This window comes from Bombyx mori, chromosome 12, assembly GCF_030269925.1.
Source record: "Bombyx mori chromosome 12, ASM3026992v2".
NCBI lineage: Eukaryota > Metazoa > Arthropoda > Insecta > Lepidoptera > Bombycidae > Bombyx > Bombyx mori.
The window spans coordinates 16,579,953-16,605,721 of NC_085118.1; the positions used below are offsets into that span (position 1 = coordinate 16,579,953).

The 25,769-nt window shown below is 39.6% G+C and overlaps 1 protein-coding gene across 2 annotated transcripts in view; it reads left to right on the plus strand.

The window, feature by feature from the left end:
- The window catches only part of LOC101739808 (ATP-binding cassette sub-family G member 1), a 42,767-nt gene extending 32,271 nt beyond the window's left edge, over nucleotides 1-10,496 (plus strand). For both annotated transcript variants that reach the window (XM_038014339.2, XM_038014338.2), the window contains exons 3-8: nucleotides 1,108-1,416; nucleotides 2,167-2,741; nucleotides 2,825-3,016; nucleotides 3,463-3,858; nucleotides 4,417-4,517; nucleotides 5,286-10,496. In XM_038014339.2, the coding sequence (XP_037870267.1) occupies nucleotides 1,108-1,416; nucleotides 2,167-2,741; nucleotides 2,825-3,016; nucleotides 3,463-3,858; nucleotides 4,417-4,517; nucleotides 5,286-5,786 (2,074 nt within the window). In that variant the 3' untranslated portion in view covers nucleotides 5,787-10,496. The remainder of the gene's footprint in view (nucleotides 1-1,107; nucleotides 1,417-2,166; nucleotides 2,742-2,824; nucleotides 3,017-3,462; nucleotides 3,859-4,416; nucleotides 4,518-5,285) is intronic.
- The last annotated feature ends 15,273 nt before the right edge of the window (nucleotides 10,497-25,769 follow it).

Genomic DNA, 25,769 nt, shown 5'->3' on the forward strand with positions numbered 1-25,769 from the left:
GAAAACTACCCGTAGGGTGTTAGGATGCTGTCTATCATTATTAAATGTTTCTTGGAGGCTATTGTAGAATCAATTTCCCATCAAAAATTCTAACCATGACTATCCAGACCGTAAGGTTATCTAGGCCATTATCCCCGAATATTGTCAAATTTACCGATCCAAACAGATGAAGATGCAGAGAAAAATGACTAAAAACATCCTTAAATATTTAAATTTTGCGCAAATAATTATCCAATTCCTGAAACTTTAAAATAAGTAATTTAGAACCCTCGCTAGATCAGCAGGATATTTAGTATAAATTCTTGTAGACTTCAATAGGTTACTGTGGGTTTTGGTCTTTACATAATTTCTCGATTTTTTATCCTTCTAAGTCGTGATAACTTTCTCTTGTGACGTCATCCATTGGTGACGTAAGAAGCCTGAAGCCCACAACCAGGTGTAGCGTGGGCGAGGATAAATTGTTAATGCTCTATCCGAAAATAGCCTTAGTCGGCATTGGAAGAGCACTGTCTTCACGAATACTCCAGTTATTTTCGAGTCGTTAAGCTAATGTCGACATTTAGTTAGGGATACAAAGTAATTGTTGGTCGTATAATCTAATACTGCTGCATTACGTATTATTAGAGGTTTTTGTGAACTAATTGTTTAAATTTGGAATTTAGACTTATCTACTTAATCAGATAAAGCGTTTTTGAGTTTTCAAACATTAGTGCCCTTACTACAATCTTAAGCCAACTAATATTTCTTTGGTAAAAAAATCGATATGTACCTATAATACATATTTCAAATTTTTATATTCTAAAGATAAGGCAATTGGGAACACGAAGGAATAATTAAAAGTAAAGTGTTAAAGCTATAATAGAAATATGTATGTGTAGTGTATTTAAAGTTTATTTTCTATGATTATACCGATCACAGCCACAAAGACAGGGTTAATTTATTTTATGATTCTGCCAGCTTTTGCATTTTAGAATAGGATATGATAAATGGATATAGGACAACATTTAGCAATGTTTTGCCACACTTTTACCAAGGCCAAAATGTATGGCAACCAGTTTAAGCTCTACATATAATATATTTAATTATTCCGTATCTGAATTGTTTTAGTGGCTCCCAAATGAACCTATGCAATGGCGCTGCGGGTGCAGCAGGAATCACAACTCTCGTTCCCAAGATCCCAAATGGCTATGGAGATCAGAAAAAACCAATGGCGACTCTCACACACCTGCCAAAAAGACCTCCAGTGGACATAGAGTTCTCTGATTTATCCTATTCAGTCAGCGAGGGCAGGAAGAGAGGTTACAAGTCCTTGCTTAAATGTATCAATGGTACCTTTCGATCAGGGGAGCTGACAGCCATTATGGGACCTTCGGGGGCAGGGAAGAGCACACTCATGAACATTCTAGCCGGATATAAGTAAGTAGGCTTTATGTTATCAAAATAGATTATAATGATTATCAGTGTTATGTTATTTACCATTAAGTTGTAATTATTAGCACTATAAATTGGATAGTACAGCACCTGGAGTTTACTAAGTAATTAATTAATTTTTTTATGGGCTTAAACATTCTTTTATAATATTTTTTTTTCGAATATTATTGATATTGTTGTTCGTTCACTTTGTTTATTTTCATCTCATCCACATCCGTTATTATTTCAAATAATAATAATAATATAATTTATGTTAATGTTAAATCACATAATCTCAAAATATTCTAAAATATGTCTAGCGTACGAAAATAAGTTTTCATTTTGGTCTCGACACAAACTACATTTGTGTCTGCAGCCATGACCCGAAGACAGAAATAGAATTATAGTTTGTGGATGTTCAGTTAGAGGTCCGAAATAATCTGCTTTATACAGTTCTTTCAGTCGCCGATCCAAATCACTTCATTAGTCACTGAAATGCTTACAAATATTAATTATTTATTTTTGTGGTCTTAAAATCTAGATTCTAGACATCTAGATTGTTGAAGTTTAATTAGGTCATAAAAATGGGTATGTGGGGCTAGCTGACAGTGATTAGGTATTGCTTCTGCAATTTTTCGTGTAAAAATATCACACACTATATCGTTTAAAATATAAACGGAAATAAAACTATAATTGGCTGAACGCCAGGTTAACTTGAATATATTAAAGGCTATTTCAATTTTTGAATCCTTTCAGAACATCAAACGTCAGCGGATCAATCCTGATAAACGGAAAAGAAAGAAATTTGAGAAGATTCAGAAAACTATCCTGTTATATAATGCAGGATGACTGCCTTCTACCACATTTGACGGTCCGGGAGGCGATGTATGTATCAGCTAACCTGAAACTAGGGAAGGACATGACAGCTACAACAAAGAAGATAGTCATCGATGAAATATTAGAAATGCTCGGTCTTATCGAGGCCGGTGATACTAGGACCATAAATCTATCAGGAGGACAGAAAAAAAGACTATCAATAGCCTTGGAGCTAGTTAACAATCCACCGGTAATGTTCTTTGATGAACCAACTTCTGGATTGGATAGTTCCTCGTGTTTCCAATGCATATCATTATTAAAATCTTTGGCTAGAGGCGGCAGGACGATAATCTGTACTATCCATCAACCGTCTGCCCGATTATTTGAGATGTTTGACTTTTTATACACGTTGACCGATGGGCAGTGTATCTACCAAGGGAAGGTCACGGGTCTCGTGCCATTTTTGTCGTCGATGGGGCTCCACTGCCCAAGCTACCATAACCCTGCTGATTATTGTAAGTTATGTTGTTTTTTTTATGTATACTTATTTCAGGGTTGTATGTTAGTCGATGCTAAACGTATTAATTTCTTATTCCAGTAATGGAGGTAGCAAGCGGTGAACACGGTGAGTGGGTTCACAAGCTAGTAAGAGCCGTGAATAAAGGAAACTGCGGACGGGGACAGTCTTCTTCCACATCATCATCATCATCGTCCGTGCCTCAGAATGTAAATTACAATAATCAACCGAATAAAAATAATACTCAGAAAGAAGCTCTTTCTATAGTTGTTGGTGAGTATTTACATAAATATGCTTCTACTAGGTGAAGGCCAGACGATGTTTGTTATTTTGGGGTTTTGTGGAATTTACGCCTCGATTACTGAAGAATGAGTGGTCTATCCCTAGTATTATTTTTACTGCTAATAAGTCAATTACTCGTGTTAGTTTAAGAGGGATATTCCTAGGATAGGCCAATATTGACAACTTATTATCGAAGATATCTCAACTCTCAGGTTTATCAGTGTTTGTTTACCTACTTGAAATTCCAGTTTAATGCTCTTAAGATTCTATCATCATCTTTTTATCATCACTATCTTTATCACACCATCATTGTTGGTATTAGTCTAGAGCGCAATGTAAAAAAGTTTAAAAAGAGTTTTTAGATGTGCGTGTGTCATCTCCAATAGCACTAGTGACGGCGTACGTAATTTATTTATCTTACAAACAATCATTTACAGACAAACCAACGTGTACTGTGATAGACATGTCAGAACCGGTACTCAATACCGAAAAGCAGAACATTCCAAACTCTACGAACCTCGCTCCTGTAACCTGCACCACTTCACTATTAGACTCCAGCGAGAGTTTCACAAAGAAGCCAGTTAAAACCGGTTTCCCGACGTCAGGGTGGAAGCAATTTTGGATCTTATTGAAGCGAACCTTCCGAAGTATTCTTAGAGACCAGACATTGACGCATTTAAGACTATGTTCGCATACGATCGTGGGATTGTTGATTGGCTTCCTCTATTACGATATAGGGAACGATGCCGCCAAAGTGATGAGCAATGCTGGATGCATTTTTTTTACCGTGATGTTCACCATGTTTACTGCCATGATGCCTACCATACTCACATGTGAGTTCTTTATTTTAATTAAAATAGATTCTAATATGAATAATTGGTGACCACATACTCGAATATGATAAAGAAGGCGGCCTACACATAACGCAGCGAGAAAGTTGTCCGCGCGAGTGGGTACCACCGCCCTGCTTATTTCTACCGTGAAGCAGTAATGCGTTTCGGTTTGAAGGGTGGGGCAGCCGTTGTAACTATACTTGAGACCTTAGAACTTATATCTCAAGGTGGGTGGCGCATTTACGTTGTGGATGTCTATGGGCTCCAGTGACCACTTAACACCAGGTGGGCTCGTCCACCCATCTAAGCAATAAAAAAAAAAACAGTGCTCATTTCCAAAATCAGACATGAAGTCGAAATCTCAAGCGAAAAGCAACCATGAATACATCTTCATGATAATGATGGTAACTGGTGGGTTTGGACAAAATTGCGGTAAACTTTTTTTGGGAAACTTTTAATGGGTTTTGAAGATTACCAGACTAAGGCTCTGTATACCCAAGCGCGCACTTGGATGACTTCGTTTTACAATATTAGCATAATATGTTTTTATTTTTTCAGTCCCGACAGAGATGAGCGTATTCGTGAGAGAACATTTAAATTACTGGTATTCGTTGAAGGCTTTCTATTTCGCAAAAACAATGGCAGATCTACCATTTCAGGTAATTTTATTTGTAGACTAGCTTTTGCCCGCGACTCCATCCGCGTGGAATAGTTACTTTGGCATAACGCTAAATTTTACTCCCACTTCATTTACGTAGAAATGTTAAGGAGCTATTTAAACTTCTATTGAGAAACATTCTTTATTGGTGCTCCACTTGTATTGCCTTACCGTAATCCTATATAGCCTACAGCCTTCCTCAATAAATGGGTTATCTAACACTGAAAGAACTTTTCAAATCAGACCAGTAGTTCCTGAGATTAGCGCGTTCAAACAAACAAACTCTTCAGCTTTATAATATTAGTATAGATTAACTAGGTTATTCCACAATATTTTGTACTATTCTTTCAATCCGGTAGTAAAAACAAAATTCGTAAAAACTATAAATTTGTATTAAAGAGTCAAAGGACAGCATTTTCTAAACAGTGAACCTACAAGAGCTGATGCATCATGTCTTCAGCATCATTTACTTTAAATTCTCCCGTGAAACCCTTGGTCGCTTCACATAACCCGTAAGGGAATAAATAGATGGTGGTGCTGCTATATTAAGGTAACACCCAATTAAAAAGAAACATGGCAGTCGTTACTAAGACTACGATTCAATTTGGAAAGTGGCATTCAAATTGCGATATGTCCTCCACTAACCATTTCAAACTGAGTAAGTCAAGAGTTTGAGCGCCGATGTGGATCAAACTTAATGGTCAGACTTCTCACTCTGTTACTATTCACGGTGAATTCTTTAAAATAATTTTTCCATGTCCCTTTCCAGATAATATTCAGTGGCGTCTACGTGATCATAGTGTACTTCATGACGGGCCAGCCGATGCAGACCGATCGAGTGCTGATGTTCACGACCATCAACATACTCACGGCGCTAGTCTCCCAGTCTCTAGGACTTCTCATCGGTGCCGCCATGAAGATCGAGACTGGGGTGTACCTGGGACCGGTCACGACAATACCCGTCGTCTTATTCTCCGGTTTCTTCGTGAACTTCAACGCAATACCAAACTACCTTCGATGGCTGACGTACTTAAGCTATGTTAGATATGGCTTCGAAGGAGCCATGCTGTCGGTTTACGGGTTCGGAAGGGAGAAGCTGTATTGTTCGGAAGCATACTGCCATTTCCGGAACCCAGATCTCTTCTTGAAGGAAATGACGATGGATAAATCGAACTTTTGGATCGACGTTGGAGCTTTAAGCGCTCTGTTCGTCTTCATAAGAGTAATCTCATATTTAGTTCTAAGGTTTAAGTTGAAGATGATGCAATAATGAATCGGTTGAAGTTTTTTGTTTCAATCGAGATTACCAGATCTCGTTTGGAGTCGGGATATCCGGTCCCGTTGAAAGGTCATTTACGCTCAAACGCTAGCTTTCCGATAGTGTTTTCGTTAGGAAAGGTCACGATAAATCGCGAGATAAACTAGATAGCTAGGCAGCACGTGTGCGGCAGTTGTACGCCCATTACATGTCACGGGAGATACCTTCAGAGTATATTTTAGTTAGTATCGACACATTTATGAATGACAACCAGTTATTATCGAATAATTTTGTTTATGTTTTATCATAAAAGGAATCAACATAACAATAATTAATTATGTTTACAATGTGATGACATCAGCAATGGTGGCTATAAGCCCATTTTCGCCCGAAAACGTAAGGCAATAATGATAATAATCGTGGCATTTACATTTTGGTGTGTAATTAATTAAATTAACAATTAATTCGCACTACGTGTAATATAGTCAGGTGAATTAATTTGCCTATTTAATTATGATAATAATGACACGATCTATCATTGAATAAGCTTGATGTTTAGACGGCGCAATAGTGTTATTCTGTTAATTCTGTACAGACGAATGCTCAAGCGATCACCGCGCGTGATAAATTCACTTAAAGATTAAAAAAAAATTACAAGTTTGCCTGTTAATTCTAGTTTTTAGTTGTGTAACATCACCGCGCGTGATTTATTCACTTAAAATTTGTTAAAAAAAATAACAGGTTCTCCTGGTAATTCTAGAATGTTAGTTGTGTAAGAAATAATGAATTGAAAAAGCTGTTGTTTACTTTCGAGTGCTAAGATCAAACTATTTCAATGCGACGCTGCCATGATAAGTACAGGCAACTTGCTAATTTTTATGAAATCACCAAATAGAATTTCATGAAAATTGAGATCTTAAATGTTAAATAATCACTGTTGACCGTATCTATTAAAAGCGTGCAATAATGACATAGCTCGTGTGTCAAGACTACAGTGCGTGATCCTCATTCATCAGCGTGAGTTTTTTTAACAGAATAACACGCCGTCGATACATAAACCAAGCAAATTAAAGTTATAAATTCAGGCATTATGCCGTAAACCAATGATTTCAATATTTGTAAAAATTATCTTGTAGTCCGTTAATCAATAAAAATGTTCTAATCGGTTAAGAAAACGATGGATTCATATAAACCATGTGTGAAATACAATTAGATCTATTAATTTGCCTCTAATGTCTACAAAGATAACTTCGTTTATTCCAGTTTATTTTATATGTATGATCTAATGACCATGCTTCATTAATTAAATTAATAAATTTAATTAGAATACCCAATTTTCATTATTATACAAGTTATTTCTTTGCACTTGTATTACAGTACGGAATATCAATGTAGTTACTACACATTTTATAACTAACATAAGTAAATCTACTGAAATGTTTTTCTGTGATTTTGAAACATTCAATCGTTCCGTCTTTGTCGTGGCATCCAAATAATAGTAAGAGAAAAAAAGACAATTGCTTGTTGAGTTATCAGAATATTGAATGTTTCGAGTTTCTTAAGAAAATCAAGTTGGTATTATAAGTTTTGAAATTAATATCAGGTGCGGTCGTGAACTTAAATTCGTGTGGTCGTGGTTCAAATTCGTATATACGTTTGCATATTGAGTGTGGCGTGAGATTACTGATAGTTACATTATAATGTAAGCCTTAGGAGTTGGAACGGGTTGAAAATCACAGTTTTACTATTCAAGTAGGAACATTGAGTTATTAATTTTAAAAAAGGTGACCAGTGGTACTGGTGGAGACCAGAGATAAGTTAACAGTTGGAACATTTTAGTAAACTAGTATTATATCGAAGGATTAAAGGATATATGGCTTAAGCGACATTTTTGCAACTTTACAGGACACGTAATTAAAGTTTAAAATTGGGAAAAATATATCATAACGTTTGAATGGGGTAAACTTAATTGAAGTACAATTAAAAACATCGAATTGTTGATGCTAATGCCAAATAAAACGGGCATTTTATTACAAAGATAAATGTCAAGCAAAATGTCACTTAAACCAAACAAACAGTCTTGCAAACCTCGATATTCATTCTTCGGTTGCTACTTCGCGGTCGTACGTAGACTTAGTAAATAAAACTAGTATTGCGGATTAATATCGCGTTCATTAAATGTAATTATTAATTGAGTCGCCGCAGCCGCAAAAACTGTAAAGCATTTCGACGCTTGAAAGGCAAACGTGACTAAGCGACAATGCGTGAACTTTACAGTAGACTAATTTAAAGTTGAAATACCTGAAAAAAAATCTATTTTAACGAATCTAGCTGTAGGATTGAAATGATTTTAATAGACCTAGAAATATATATTTTTTTGCGCATCGAATATGGTTATTGCCTATCATTTATGTACAAAGCAGCTATTGTCGCGCGTAGTCACGTTTGCCTTTCAAGCGTCGATTTGAAGCGTCTACATACTAAATGTGGTTTGAGACAATCGTTAACATGTTTACTGCGTGATGCGGCTTAAAAAGCCCCATGAGTGAATATCACCTCCTATGCCACACTATGCTATGTGTGTATTCATAAACGGACTTTTGTGAGGCCTATAATGTCTCAAGCGCACTATAAAGAAGTCCAATCTTGTCTCAAAAATACCTCATATACGCTGCCTGAAAGTCCCTCAAAAATTATCCCGCAGGCAGGGTGTTAAAGTATTGGACTCTCGCCTTGAAGACGCTTGCCTCCTGGCTACCAGCAATCCCTTCATTCTACAAAACGTACCTACCTATTGCGTTCACACTACAAGTCTATGTTCGCTTAAAAGTTAAGACAAACCTTTATGAAGTCGAAAACAAAAATGCAAACACTTGTTAAAATGAAAAAAATCTATTGTCTGTAAAGTCGGTTTACTGACGATAGTTGAACGTGACAACGTCATAAGAAAATACTGATGGAATGGTTTCATTTTTCAAAAGAAAAATTTAATTTTATTTGTTTGATATATATTTTGTATGGACAATTGACCACACTCACTTTTCACTGAACTTCATACTTGACGAAAACATGTAAAATTAAAGGTATTATTGTCGATGTGCCGATGTGGCGATGTGCGGAGGCCGATTGTGCCTCTTTGTCGCTCGTTGCGCGCTCTCGCTTGCATTTCAAGCCTTAAATGGAACGCCTCAATGATTCATGTTTTTTCGTGCGTGCAGCCGGCTCCATCGAATTATAAGTCGTTGTCACGTCAAAAATAAGCTCATATTTCAAACGAAAGCTTCACTCAGCTCGTTCAAACTCCTCTGGCTCTGATGGATATAAGCCTTATTGTAAACACCCTAAGCTCTAAATAGACACGTAGAATATTGATACGGTTTTTAAACAATTAGCTTCATAGGTGGCAGATTTGTAATAAATAGTTTTATAATTGCCAGTTAAGATTAACAAGACCTAAGTTATGGGTTAGCAGTCCTTTGCAACTCCTTAGCTGTCCACCAGGAGACGAGCCCACGGCAAGTGTTTAATGAGTCAATAGAAATCATATCGTAATTGTCCCCACTAGCCTTTGAACGTGTGATAAAAAAAAATACTGGTGGTAGGTCCTCTTGTGAGTCCGCACAGGTAGGTACCACCACTCTGCCTATTTCAGCCGTGAAGCAGTAATGCGTTTCGGTTTGAAGGGTGGGACATTTACGTTGTAGATGTCTATGGGCTCCAGTAACCACTTAACACCAGGTGGGCTGTGAGCTCGTCTACCCATATAAGCAATAAAAAAAAAAACTCAATTAAATTGTAGTACCTAATCATATTCAACCTTATGTCTCGTGGTTAGTGGTAGCATTTACTTTGGGATGTGAATTTGGACGACACGTTAAGTGTGCAGTATTCATTGCTGGCTAATTTTAATGTGTAATAAATTATATCGGTGTTAATTCGTTATCTTATCGCAAAAATCCAAGTATAGTTTTTGTAATACAATTATTTTCTGATTGTGTAATATGAAGCGTGCAATTCACTAGGACTATAATATACCTTACATTTAATACCATTACATTACAGAATTTAGTTACTAAAATATATCAAATTTCTAGAACAAAAGCCGGCTTTGGAATCTATACTAATATTATAAAGAGGAAAGATTTGTTTGTTTGTTTGTTTCGAATAGGCTCCGAAACTACTGGACCGATTTGAAAAATTCTTTTTCCATTAGAAGCCGACATTGTCCCTGATGAACATAGGCTTTTTTTTTTTTTTAATTTTTTTTTTTTGGTTTCATTTGTGTTTTAATGTTTCCGAAGCGAAGCGAGGGCGGGTCGCTAGTATGTAATACAATTATCGTCCCTTCGCAATCAGTCACTGTATAAAATTAATTGGCAATTATGAAACGATTTTCTAGTTATCGATACTTTAAGATTTTTTGTTAAGGAAAAAAAAAATCGGGCCCATGACTTATTGATAAGTTCCTTTCACGTTTAAAAACATTAGTATTTTTCATCGATCGTATTTATAAAAATGTACACGACAATCTTAGAGTTATTTTAGACGTCTTTAGCTTATGAAAATCAATTATTTAAAATATAGTGTAAAATAATTTTAGAATAATGTTTTATGGATAATTTTAATTGCGCTACGTATGGTTTCTATTCGTTTAAATCCCCTATGGCTATTCTGATTACCAGTATTTATCGATAAATACACGACTGTGATTTTTATAAATAATTTTTGTTTTAATTGTTAACCTCTAACGAACGCCAAACACATAATTATAACAACCTCTACAGTTTAATCTCGTGTTTATATGTTTCCTGTTATATCCTTTCAGACTTTTTATTGCTTAGATGGTTGGACGAGCTCACAGCCCACCTGGTGGCAAGTGGTTACTGGAGGCCATAGACATCTACCATGTAAATGCGCCACCCACCTTGAGGTATAAGTTCTAAGGTCTCAGTATAGTTACAACGGCTGCCCCACCCTTCAAACCGAAACGCATTACTGCTTCACGGCAGAAATAGGCAGTGCGGTGGTACCTAACCGTGTGGACTCACAAGAGGTTCTACCACTAGTAGAGGTATGATATTAATAGATACATTTTAGTCGGAGTTGTCGTTAGGCTTGTTGAGGGTCGCGGGAACCAACTGGATGCAGGCGGCGCAGGTCCGGTCGTTGTGGCGAATCTTGGGCGAGGTCTATGTCCAGCAGTGGGCGTGTGTGGGCTAGGGTGGAAAGATAGAAGAAAGATAGAGTTTAACTCTGAAATGGAGTAGGTACGTTTTTTTAATCCTAACTATGCTGATAGCCTTGAGAGCTTCAGCTTCAACCTAACGTGTGTAGGTGAGCTCACGGGGCTCAAGCCGGAGTGTTGCTAACACTGACCCTAGTAAGAGCAGTGCTTCGCAGAATCTACCACCGGATCGGAAACGCGACCCGCTGAGAAGATCCGACGAGAAACTCAATGGGCTGTGTTTATGGGTTAATTCATTCGTCGAGTCCTTCGTCGCAAGCGACGGGTTCGACGAGGACGGTGACCGGTGCTTGTGGTACCTTAAAGCACCGTTCATGGATCGGGTGGAGTACGTGCTATGGTTAATACAATAGGACGCTCTTCGATAAAGTAAACAGCCAATTTGACGAAAATCAAAGATCATATTGGTAGGTATGACGTGCCTCTAATAAGTCTATGCGATGTTAAGTGGCTCCTGTATTAGCTGCATCGCTTGGTGTTAAATGACTTCTTAAGTCACCATTACAGATATTGGAACGTGTGTTCACTTCGTTGCTTAAATAGACAGATTGGCACATAAACTGGTGCGCTTACAGTATGCTGTACCATCTGTAAAATTGAATTACAGTACAACTAGTAGTAGTAATTTTATTACAACCGAGAACACAATCGCAATGCCACCTGCCGGATTTAATTTTAAGCCTGAAACTGTTCAAAATCTGCAAAAATAAAAATCGCATGTTCGCAGTCCAGTGGAAATTCTAAAATCTTCATTGCTAGTCGATTTGAGTGTCAAATATGAGAAAGCGCCATCTAGTGCAATTATACTAAACTACGAGTAAGATTAGAGAAAGCGCCATCTAGTATGCAGATACTAAACTACGAGCACAAGACTATTAGATGCAGTTGTAGTACTAGCAAATTAAAGAGGGTGGTGCTAAGTTACATAATTTGTGTTGGCTGAAAATTTTCAGTTCTCAATTTTTCTTTCAATTGATTGAATAATTATATTTTAGCAATAGGTGTTAAAGGTGTCGGATGATGTCATAATACACAATCTAACGAAATATTTAGGTCTATGTCTAAAACTATCTATGCTGATGATCTCATAAAATCTATATGATATCCACGTTTTGCCCGTTAGCATCAGCTATTTGGAGGCTGTTATCGGGCTATATATCCGAAGATGTATTGAAATTTTATAATATAAATAAAAGTCTATAAAAGTTAAAGTTTAGTTAATTTTATCCGAAGTGTGGATAAAATGTTAGCGTTGCACAATATTGTCATCAAATAAAATGTTAAATACCTAATAAAAATATTTCTATGTTAAGATGGCCAGTATTCACTGATTCTAATGCAACATGGTTTCATTACAATTTAAATCTTAACAAAATGATGCGTGTCATAGCGTCATTACGATAGATATTTATAAATGGACTTTAATAAAAAATAAATCGACAGAAAACTGTTACAATATTTTTTTGTGTGTTTGTCACCCAATTTTTTTGTTCAGTAGTTTTTTTTCGTCAAAAATCAATGAACAGAACTGAAATGTTGTCGATAAAAACTTTGCAAATATTAGGTTTTTCTTTCAAAACTTCAAGAAAACAGGCGATAAAATTGGATGAAAAAAAAAAAAGTCGATCATTAGGTGATCACTAGTACTTAACCAACATATTCATCCTTATATGGGATCGGGGCACTAAATTAGAAGAGATCACTCTACTTTCTTTCACCTTTAACTTCCAATCTCAAGCACAAAATATATACATAGTCTATTTACTTAATTCTTCATTTGATAGCTCTCCTTTTCTGAGTTGGCTGTCATACCTCGTTTGTGATTGCGGTGTTGTCGTCATTGAAATTATGTGAATCATCCGACACTTATATTATCTATTAGGTAAATTAAACATTTTCGTCTTACGTACACGCTCAATTTTTTTATATATTAACGACCGAATCAAGAAATTCCGCAACGAGAATAAAACCTAACACCCACAGTCCGCCTACCATGTTGCTCGCGTTCTACACGTTCACACGTTGCGCTTGTGTAGTGTTTGTAAATAAGCGCGCGGCGTGACGTCGCACTACATGCGCATCATGAAAAGTCTGCCCATCTCTCTCTCGCCGGGTCTAGCTTATGAGTGTGAAGGGAGTAGCTAATGTTTTGCTTTTGTAAATTTTTATAAATATAGCGTGGTCTTATTTTATTATTGTTTTAATATTAAATTATTATTGTCTAATTATAACTGCACAAGTTGATAAAAAATGCTATGCAATAGCTTTACCGCGGCAGTTCCCGAGTGCCACACGTGTTTTTCGTTTTGTTATATTGTTGGTATTTTTGTTCATTCTTTCTAGTCCGTTCTATTCGCTGAGCCGCGTCCTCGCATCGTCAGCGTCGGTCCCAGTTCAAGTCCATCCAGCGTTGCGCAGTTCGACTCAGCTGGCACTATAAATGTGTGAGTAGCCGTCAGCTTAATCTAAATTCGAAATGAGGACCCGATGCATATAAACGTATGAAAACACACATTCAGCTACAGTACGTGTAAATTTCACGAGCGCTGTAACAGCAAATATTCGTTTACTAATTGCATTCTAGATCCGTGTCGATACTGGTGCAGACATGGTGTTGAGATTCTTTTCAGACTCATCGATATATCGATAAAAAAATTTGAGAAGATCCGGTGAGAAATTCAGTGATCGTTCGAATAGGGCACTTTTTGCTTTAAATTGTCCAGATTGCTAATAGTTTTGTGAGGAGTTGTTTAAGATGTTGACGTCGTCTCGTTTTTACTATCACACCATCATCCGTCGGGGCATAGCTGGAATATCCCCTGATGCCGCCAACGAATAGGTAGCCAAAAAAAAGCGTCTGCCATTGGTTTTTCGATGCTATTTAGAACTACTGCGTGCATCCACAGTTCACTTCCAGATAACATGTTCCCACATGCAATCCAGCCATGGAATGAATTTTTATACATGGTGTTCCCTGAATTTTGTGGTTATGTCCTTTTTAAAATTTTCACTTTTGCAGGATAGTTAACGGCAGGCAGCGGCCTGATTGTGTCCCTGGCGTTGCTGACGACCAAGAACGATGGTAACCACCTATCATCAGATGTGGCGTCCGCTCGTCTGGCAATAAAACCACCAAATTACCACATGCACTAAATTATTGTGCTCAATAAGCTCGCCTGGACTCAATACATATTTTGAGAATTAACATCAAACACGGGTCTAGGGAATAGGATAAAGTTCTGTCGGCTAGCAAGAGAGCTAACACCACCAGTAAATAACTCGTGTCGCTGTAACGTATGAAGTCGTCGTGGCCTAAAGGATAAGGCACCCGGTGCATTCGTATGTAGCGATGCATCGGTGTTCGGATTTCGCCGGCAAGTACCAATTTTTCCAATGAAATAAGTACTTAACAAATGTTCACGATTGACTTCCACTGTGTAGGAATAACATGGTGCAATAAAAATCAAAGCCGCAATAACTTTGCGTAATTTGCGTAATTGCTGGTGGTAGGACGTCTTTTGAGTCCGCACGGATGGGTACCACCACCTTGCCTACTTCTACCGTGAAACAGTAATGCGTTTCGGTTTGAAGGGTGGGGCAGCCGTTGTAACTATACTGGTGACATTAGAAATTATATCTCAAGGTGGGTGGCGGCATTTACGTTGTAGATGTCTATGGGCTGCGGTAACCACTCAATACCAAGTGGGCCGTGAGCTCGTTCACCTATCTAAGCAATAAATAAAAAAAATAACGTATACCATCCATAACGACATACTACTTATGTAAAATATATAAAATATATTATAATTGGAGCTCTGGTCGCATGCCTCTATGCAATCATAAATTATAGGAGCTATCGAAATTGACATTACAAAAATCATTTTATTCCCTTCACTATCAAAGCCCGGGTTATGCGATGCGAAATTAATTGAATCACCACTCATCAAGCCGAGGTGTGAATGTGTGCACATTATTATATAAAATTTCACAGGCACATTCTCACTTATAATTAATCTGATAGGCCCACCTCAAACATGATTTTTGCCTTTCAGATAAATAAAATAGAATTCCAGACAAGGTAATTTTTTATTTCAGTTTTGATTACTGTGGATGCATAAAACTCATGTGCTTATGGACTATCTTACGATAAGATGTCAATAGTAATCACTTGGCGTAAATTGTAATTGAAGAAAAATAGGGTATAAGACCCAATTTCCCAAAAACCGAAATTTTCGTCTCTATGTATGTTGAAAAACCTAATTAGAAATGGCAAAACCGATTTTTTACGTATATTTATTTATGGAAAACTTAATCTAAACTCATATCAAAGTGGGTGTACTTTATTTTATTTCACTTTCACGGTAGTGTTGCCAATGTTTGACCATCGTTTTATAAATTTTCTGAATAAAATATCGGTTACATCTGACATTACCAATGGTATTCGGTTTCGTTAGCGTATCAATATGAGTTTTGTCAGTGAATAATAATATGTGTGCATGTAGCTTATAGTCTTCGCAAAAGTTTAACTTACCTTTGTACTTCGTAAAGGTTCGCAAATTAATTGCTAACATTTAACTGTCGTAATATTATAAGTTTCAATTAAGCTGCATTGACTATCTTAAATACTATTCCTCCTCCTCCTTGCGTCGTATTTCTCATTGCTGAGGGTCGTGACCACCCTTTTGTATCACCTTCGCACGCACGATCTTTCTCCATCCATTCTTGTCTCTGGCGGTGTGGAGGGCGTTGTGAAACGTGGAATCAAGAGCGGTGCGGATCTGGTCGGACCAACGTATTGGGCTGCGCCCCGAGGTCTTTTCCCATCTACCTTACCAGTCACGATAAGCCTCTCGAGATTGCTACCATCCTTCCGTGCGATGTGACCAAAGTATTCAAGGACTCTGCGAAGACACTCGGATGACAGCCGCGAGGAGATTTTGAGTTCTTGCAAGATTGATACGTTGGTCCGAAATGCTGTCCACGGAATACGCAGCATCTTTCTCCAGCACCACATCTCAAAGGCGTCAATGCGTCTGCGGTTTGCAGATTTCAGTGACCAGGTCTCAGCGCCATACGAAAAAATCGAGAAAACTAGAGTCCGTACTAGTTTGGTTTTGGTCTTTACGGATATGTAAATACTATTAGTTTATACTTAAATAAATTACTGATATGGTGTTGAAATTGTTGGTACTGATTTAAGTTGCGAGTAGAAGGGCATCTTGTGAACCCACAGAGATAGGTATCACCACCCTGTCTATTTTCTACCACGGAGTTGTGATTCGTTCCAGCTTGAAGGGTGGGCAGCCGCTGTATGATAGAACTACGATTTAGAACTCTTGCCTCAAGGTCTCTTTGGTAGTCTACGCTACGGTGCTTATGGTCTCCCGTAACCACTTGGATCAGGTAAAGCTATTGCACAGAATTTTTTATCAACTTATGCAATTATAATTAGACAATGATAATTTAATATTAAAACAATAATAAAACAAGACCACGCTATATTAAACATTAATAAAAGCAAAACATTAACTGTCCCCTTCACACTCATAAGCTAGACCGCGCGAGAGAGAGACGGGCAGACTTTTCATGATGCGGATGCAGTGTGACGTCACGCCACGCGCTTATTCACAAACACTACACACGTGTTGAACGCGAGCTACATCGTAGGCGGAGTGAGGGGTGCTAGGTTTTTTTCGTTACGGAATTTCATGATTTGGTCGCCGCGCTCAAGGCCCGGGATAAAAGCTATGCAATAGCTTAAAAAAGTCCTCTCTTACAAAATCCAGATGACGAGGGCTGGCAACACATTGCAGTGCGAAACGCAATTTGTCGGAAACGACGCCGACTGCGCGTCCTGATTGGGAGCCAAATTGAAAATCGAATGTACCACGCCAATCGGTTTGTTGGAAACCTTACTACTATATAGGGTGTTCGAGAATCTCAACCGTTTCAATTTGAAAGCATAAAAGAGCTTACGGCCGATCCAGTGTCTAGTCATCAGCCTGTATCTCTCCAATGCTGGATGCTCACGCATCTGCCACCCTTGAAATTATTGTATCTGTATTTTGTTATTGGTATTATTGTATAAATTTTCGTCACCAAAAATCGAGCTGTGTGTGACGCAAGAAACATGTGCGGTTGCAATTGGTTAAGAATAATATTCCCTGACCCCACTATCCTGTAAAACTGAACGATTCCTGATCCAGAATACACACGCCGACTTCTTTTGACAAAAGATGACAAACATGACCATCTTTTAGTTTCACTGAAATTTCAAGTCCAGAAATATTAATAGCAATTTCAAGTGCAGCATATCTATTGCCGCTACACTGGATGTAGGCTTCTCGTATAGTCTATCTCAGTGAACTGTCCTCTGTCTTTCGCATCCAATTTCTTTCTGCTTCGGTCATCAGTTCTGCGATACATATGTCAGGCTTATTGCCACTACACCTGTTAATCTTAGGGGTGTGTCGGTTATTTTGGGTCTTCGACGGATTTCTTCGTTTCTGAGCGACTTTGATCAAGCTCACGGTCGATGTCTATGTTACAGCGCCATGTGTCATGATCGGTAGCACGCAAGCATTGAAGACCTTTGTCTTAAAAATTTCGGGATTGCTGAAGTGAAGATATAATGGAGATTCCAATAGGCAACTTGAATTCTATATGCTTCTTGAGACAGGTAGGTAGGCAGCTGTTGGCAGGCAGCGGCTTGGCTCTGCCCCTGGCATTGCTTAAGTCCATGGGCAACGGTAACCACTCACCATCAGGTGGGCCGTATGCTCGTCTGCCTACAAGGGCAATAAAAAAAAAACATGAAGATGAAATGTCAATAACAGCTTAAAAGCTAATTAGATGTCGAGTTAGAAATATGCAAGATTCTACAGCTCTTAATATCTATTAGCAGTTTAAACTTTTGTCAACTGAATTTCTTATGCCCAATTTAGAACGACCTGTATAATACACGTCAGATTTTCAGAAACGTTGGACGATTAATAAAAAAGTACTTATTAGGTTTCCACATTACAGACGATAAATTCAAGATCAAAAGGGTTAATTTATTTGCTTACTGTAACCAAAACAAAAATTCACGGATATAAGGAAATTGGATTCTATTTGTTCATAAGTAGGAGTGTTCGTTTGTTTCATGGGCAACGAGTTCTCGTGTTCTTGCAAATAAAATGTCGGTCGATATTTTTAGCACCCACTGTAATAAGCTTTACGATTTATCAATAGAGGACATCACACAAAATCTACCTGGCTTAAAACCGAAATTAGTTTACAGGGAAGGACATAGAGTAAATCTCTTACTTCTGGTCGGTAGATCGAAAACCTATATGGGGTCATTTCAAACTAGCCATTACACGATTTATTTAGAACTAGCTGACCCGGCAGACTTCGTAGTGTGACCCCCGTCGCTCCCTGTCCCCGTGCCACGCCGTCGCCGCGCCCGGTGGCACAAACGAGAATTCAGGCCCCTCCTCCGTTGATTCTTCAAGAGAAGGCTGCTTGGGACCGTATCTCCCTGGCCCTTAAGGCCAAAAACATAAATTTTGTCAGTGCCCGTAACCTCGCGAACGGGATACAGATAAAAGTAGCAACACCCGACGACCATAGGGCCCTCTCAAGCTACCTCCGAAAGGAGCGTATAAGTTATCATACGTATACGCTCCAGGAGGAGCGTGAGCTCCGTGCAGTCATACGTGGCATCCCCAAGGAGTTAGATGCCGAGCTCGTAAAGGCCTTCCTACTCGAACAAGGCCTACCCGTAAACTCCGTGCACCGCATGCACACAGGACGCGGGAGGGAGCCATACAATATGGTTCTCGTCGCCCTCCAGTCTACCCCCGAGGGTAAGAAAATCTTTAACGTCCGAACTGTCTGTAGGCTTTCCGGAATCACCGTGGAAACCCCTCATAAAAAAGGCACTCCGAGCCAGTGCCACAATTGTCAGTTGTACGGGCATTCTTCCCGTAATTGTCACGCGCGCCCTCGATGCGTCAAGTGTTTGGACGATCACGCCACGACTCTTTGCACTCGCGATCAAAAAACCGCGACGGAACCACCTAGCTGCGTCCTGTGCCGAACACAGGGTCACCCCGCGAATTACCGTGGATGCCCTCGAGCCCCTAAAATAAATCGCCGCGTCGCGCGTCAAAACCGCCTCCGAGCTTCCGGCCCTGACATCAAAGCCACGGCACCCTCTGTGCTGAAGGCTAAGCCTGCCTTCGTGCCGGCGCCGGTGCCCAGCGGCTCGGCCTGGGCTAAACCGTTGCCGTACACGAACACAGCTGTAGCTCCCTCCCCCGCGATTCGTCCCGTCCCCGCGATACGTCCCTCCCCCGTGATTCGTTCTTCCCCCGCGACCAGCACTCCGACCGCGTCCGACAATCTCGCTCTAGCGATCGACTTTTTTCAGTCGATCAACTTTGAGCGTGTTAATGCTTTGGGTGACGCCATTCGCGCCGCCTCCACTGCACAACACTTCATCGCCGTTGTGCAAGAATACGCTGACGTATACGCGTCGTTAAATACGTACGTCCTCCCCTCGCTCCACCGGTAATCAATGGCGTACATAAGTAGAATAAAGCCCCTATCCGTAACGATAGGATTTTTTAACGCTTACGGTCTCGCAAATCAACGTGATCAGGTTTGTGATTTTTTGCGTGACCATCAAATTGACATCTTTTTGGTGCAGGAGACCCTGCTTAAGCCCGCGCGCCGCGACCCTAAAATCGCGAACTATAACATGGTTAGGAACGACAGGCTCACTGCTCGTGGTGGTGGTACCGTCATTTACTATAGACGAGCCCTGCACTGCGTCCCACTCGACCCCCCCGCGCTTTCTAACATCGAAGCATCAGTATGCCGAATCTCACTGACTGGACACGCGCCGATCGTTATCGCGTCCGTTTATCTTCCACCGGATAAGATCGTTCTAAGCAGTGATATCGAGGCGCTGCTCGGCATGGGAAGCTCTGTCATTCTGGCAGGCGACCTAAATTGTAAACACGTCAGGTGGAACTCACACACCACAACCCCGAATGGCAGGCGGCTTGACGCGTTAGTCGATGATCTCGCCTTCGATATCGTCGCTCCCCTAACCCCGACTCACTACCCGCTAAATATCGCGCATCGCCCGGATATACTCGACATAGCGTTATTAAAAAACGTAACTCTGCGCTTACACTCGATCGAAGTAGTTTCAGAGTTAGATTCAGACCATCGTCCCGTCGTTATGAAGCTCGGTCGCGCTCCCGATTCCGTTCCCGTCACGAGGACTGTGGTGGATTGGCACACGCTGGGCATCAGCTTGACTGAATCTGATCCACCATCGCTCCCGTTGAGCCCGGACTCTACCCCGTCTCCTCAGGATACCGCTGAAGCCATAGACATCTTAACGTCACACATCACCTCGACATTAGATAGGTCATCGAAGCAAGTTGTAGCGGAGGACTTCCTTCACCGCTTCAAATTGCCCGACGATATTAGGGAACTCCTTAGAGCTAAGAACACCTCGATCCGCGCCTACGATAGGTATCCTACCGTGGATAATCGTATTCGAATGCGTGCCCTACAACGCGACGTAAAGTCTCGCATCGCTGAAGTCCGAGATGCTAGATGGTCTGATTTCTTAGAAAGACTCGCGCCCTCCCAAAGGTCTTACTACCGCTTAGCTCGTACTCTCAAATCGGATACGGTAGTAACTATGCCCCCCCTCGTAGGCCCCTCAGGCCGACTCGCGGCGTTCGATGATGACGAAAAAGCAGAGCTGCTGGCCGATACATTGCAAACCCAGTGCACGCCCAGCACTCAATCCGTGGACCCTGTTCATGTAGAATTAGTAGACAGTGAGGTAGAACGCAGAGCCTCCTTGCCACCCTCGGATGCGTTACCACCCGTCACCCCGATGGAAGTTAAAGACTTGATCAAAGACCTACGTCCTCGCAAGGCTCCCGGTTCCGACGGTATATCTAACCGCGTTATTAAACTTCTACCCGTCCAACTCATCGTGATGTTGGCATCTATTTTCAATGCCGCTATGGCGAACTGTATCTTTCCTGCGGTGTGGAAAGAAGCGGACGTTATCGGCATACATAAACCCGGTAAACCAAAAAATCATCCGACGAGCTACCGCCCGATTAGCCTCCTCATGTCTCTAGGCAAACTGTATGAGCGTCTGCTCTACAAACGCCTCAGAGACTTCGTCTCATCCAAGGGCATTCTCATCGATGAACAATTCGGATTCCGTACAAATCACTCATGCGTTCAACAGGTGCACCGCCTCACGGAGCACATTCTTGTGGGGCTTAATCGACCAAAACCGTTATACACGGGTGCTCTCTTCTTCGACGTCGCAAAAGCGTTCGACAAAGTCTGGCACAATGGTTTGATTTTCAAACTATTCAACATGGGCGTGCCGGATAGTCTCGTGCTCATCATACGGGACTACTTGTCGAACCGCTCTTTTCGATATCGAGTCGAGGGAACCCGCTCCTCCCCACGACCTCTCACAGCTGGAGTCCCGCAAGGCTCTGTCCTCTCACCCCTCCTATTTAGCTTATTCGTCAACGATATTCCCCGGTCGCCGCCGACCCATTTAGCTTTATTCGCCGACGACACGACTGTTTACTATTCCAGTAGAAACAAGTCCCTAATCGCGAAGAAGCTTCAGAGCGCAGCCCTAGCCCTAGGACAGTGGTTCCGAAAATGGCGCATAGACATCAACCCAGCGAAAAGTACTGCGGTGCTATTTCAGAGGGGAAGCTCCACACGGATTTCCTCCCGGATTAGGAGGAGGAATCTCACACCCCCGATTACTCTCTTTAGACAACCCATACCCTGGGCTAAGAAGGTCAAGTACCTGGGCGTTACCCTGGATGCATCGATGACATTCCGCCCGCATATAAAATCAGTCCGTGACCGTGCCGCGTTTATTCTCGGTAGACTCTACCCCATGATCTGTAAGCGGAGTAAAATGTCCCTTCGGAACAAGGTGACACTTTACAAAACTTGCATAAGGCCCGTCATGACTTACGCGAGTGTGGTGTTCGCTCACGCGGCCCGCACACACATAGACACCCTCCAATCCCTACAATCCCGCTTTTGCAGGTTAGCTGTCGGGGCTCCGTGGTTCGTGAGGAACGTTGACCTACACGACGACCTGAGCCTCGAATCAATTCGGAAATACATGAAGTCAGCGTCGGAACGATACTTCGATAAGGCTATGCGTCATGATAATCGCCTTATCGTTGCCGCCGCTGACTACTCCCCGAATCCTGATCATGCAGGAGCCAGTCACCGTCGACGCCCTAGACACGTCCTTACGGATCCATCGGATCCAATAACCTTTGCATTAGATGCCTTCAGCTCTAATACTAGGGGCAGGCTTAGGGACCCCGGTAACCGTACTCGTCGAACTCGACACAGAGGACGACGTGCAACCTAACCCATGCATCAGCCCGCTGAGTTTCTCGCCGGATCTTCTCAGCGGGTCGCGATTCCGATCCGGTAGTAGATTCATTCGCGAAACAATTGCTCTTGAGTTGTTAGGTCTCCTTCGGAGGCGCTCGGGCAGTTATTAGCAAAAATCCCACCCCTCTTGGCTGAGCCTTTGCTCGCCCACCTGTCCTGGTGAAACTGGAAAGGCCTCCGGGCCACCAGTAATCTTTCAAACATAAAAAAAAAAAAAAAAAAAAAAAAAAAAAAAAAAAAAAAAAAAAAAAAAAAAAAAAAAAAAAAAAAAAAAAAACTTCGTAGTGTCTCAATCGATAAATAAAATATCTAAACTTTTGTATAATAAAATAAACTTAAAACGAACAAAAGGAATCCGTCCGACGGGGGACACATCAAAGGAAAAACAAAATTGTTATTTTTATTTAATTTCGAGAATTTTCATATTTATCTACTTTTTAAGCCTTCTCTGGACTTCCAAAAATAATTCAAGTCCAAAATTAGCCAAATCGGTCCAGCCGCTCTCGAGTTTTAGCGAGACTAACGAACAGCAATTCATTTTTATATATAGATAGATTATCGTTAGTAAGATTCAAGATTTTGGTAGATTTCTTTTAAACCGTTAACTACCGCTGCTAGTTAAAAGTAATGTTGTTTTCAATAAAATTTAAGAGAATATCGAGACTGAAGTTTCAAATGTGAAATTTATCTATTTTTTCAAATTAAATAGATCTAGACAGTATAATATACTTATAGTTTTCTTTATCGCGTGTTTTAAAATTCCTTAAACAATGAACTTTAATATTTTCTTCCATCTTCGCGAGTCGTAGACATAATTAAAACTAATTTTATGATTCGAAATAAATTTCGAAACGTCTGGAATACTAAAATGAAAATATTAAATGCGAAATTAAACCATAAAAGCTGTTTTAATAATAAAATTTAAGTTATATTACCCAATCTGTTCACAAAAGTATAGCACGCGATTACTCGCTCTTAAAAAGTCAAAAATATTAAGCTATTGCATAGCTTTTATCGCGGGCCTTGAGCGCGGCGACCGAATCATGAAATTCTGTGACGAAAAAAACCTAACACCACCCACTCCGCCTACCATATAGCTCGCGTTCAATACATTCACACTTTGGGCTTGTGTAGTGTTTGTGAATAGCCGCGTGGCGTGACGTCACACACGTCACACACGACGTGTGCACACTGCATGCGCATCATGAAAAGTCTGCCCATCTCTCTCTCGCGCGGTCTAGCTTATGAGTGTATAGAGGACAGTTAAGGTTTTGCTTTTATTAATGTTTAATATAGCGTGGTCTTGTTTTATTATTGTTTTAATATTAAATTATAATAATTATTAAATTTTTTTCCCTTGTAGGCAGACGAGCATACGGCCCACCTGATGGTGAGTGGTTACCGTCGCCCATGGACTTCAGCAATGCCAGGGGCAGAGCCAAGGCGCTACCTACCGCTGTGTAATTATAATTGCATAAGTTGATAAAAAATACTATGCAATAGTTTTACCGCGGCAGTTTCCGAGTGCCACACGTTTTGTTTTTTTTGTTGGAGGCCTTGAAGAAGCAATGATATCCAGGCGCCAAAAAAAAGGGCTCTTCATATAAGAAAGAAACAGACAAAATGTATTAGTGAAAACCGTGCACTGCTACAAGACTTAAACTTAATGTGTCGAACTTTATACTTCTTTCTGTCGACATATTTAATTATTCAAGTACACAAAATCAAGTAATGTTAGTTGAATGTAAAGCATATGACATAGAAAGACAATTTTGTAAACTCCCTGATAATTTAACGGACTGTCTGACTCAAGATGTGTATAAGCAGACCCTTAGTTTTTTAAAGATCATTGATTTGTATAATTTAGTATGATGTTGAAGTCAATGTAACTTAAAATGATACTGTAAACTGTGGTCGTTAATGACGCTAGATGTAAAAAAGCGACCTTAAATAAATAAATAAAAAAAACAAGTAACTTAAATACTAAACAATTTTGTCAACTAATTTATACCGGAGGATTTTGGGAAAACACGCTTAGTAATTTGGTTTAGATTAATTAATCTTACCTACAGTTAAGTTTTTTGAAATTTTGTGATGTTACTTCGTTTTCCTTTCCTAGAAATTTAATCAAAATGCAGAGTACAGAAGCCTATGAAATGTTATAATCAAATGTTGTAATTCATCGTAAAATTCAAAATTCATTCAATCGCATCGGAGTCATTCTATTCGAACGATCCAAATTTATTTGCTTCAAAACAAAAATGATTCGTGAAAAAATAGCTTTTGACAAATTTAATTAAATAAAAAGGTCTCTAGGAATTGATTTCACACAGCATTAAATTTAAACAAGACTCAACCTTATTGAAATACGAAAACAGTCGAGATTTAACTGGCTGTAACCCGCATCGACTGTTGCCGAATCCATACTTGTTTTACTGGCAGCGATCATTAATTATTTTCCTATCCGCTGTCAAACGTAAAAGTGTACCAAACATTTTCATAGCAGATATATATTAATTCCTTATGAACTCGTTCTTCTGTGGAGTAAATACGAAATAATTTACGAAGAAAACTTTTTTCAACGTCAAAAACATTTGTTATTGACAGCTGACATTGAGCGGGAAAACGTCGACCATTTAAAAAAAAAATCTGGAGAAAACAAGTTATGAGTTTGTCAAAAATGTTTGATTTGTAATATCGATCCTTAGGTACATGGTGGAAAATTATCGTCGCGACAGACCCAATCACTAATAGGCTAATCTTGATTGTCCTTGAAATAAATAAATCCTAACTGCTACAATTTTTGCAACAAAACAGACAAAAATTAAAAAAAAATGTGTGCGTGTACTAGTGTACACACGTAAGAAGTGAAACTTCTTTATGGCCTTATTTTTCGAAAAATGATCTACATGCAACTTTCTAGAAATTGGTTAAATAAAGTTAAATTAGATAAAGTTTAAACAAAAGGATTTTATTATCATAGACATGAATACAAAAAAATGTGTGCGTGTACTAGTGTACACACGTAAGAAGTGAAACTTCTTTATGGCCTTATTTTTCGAAAAATGATCTACATGCAACTTTCTAGAAATTGGTTAAATAAAGTTAAATTAGATAAAGTTTAAACAAAAGGATTTTATTATCATAGACATGAATACAAAAAAGTTAAATTAGATAAAGTTTAAACAAAAGGATTTTATTATCATAGACATGAATACAAAAAAGATGGCGCGTAACGGAAAAATGTGACGCGTAACCGAAAAATGTGACGGTAAATT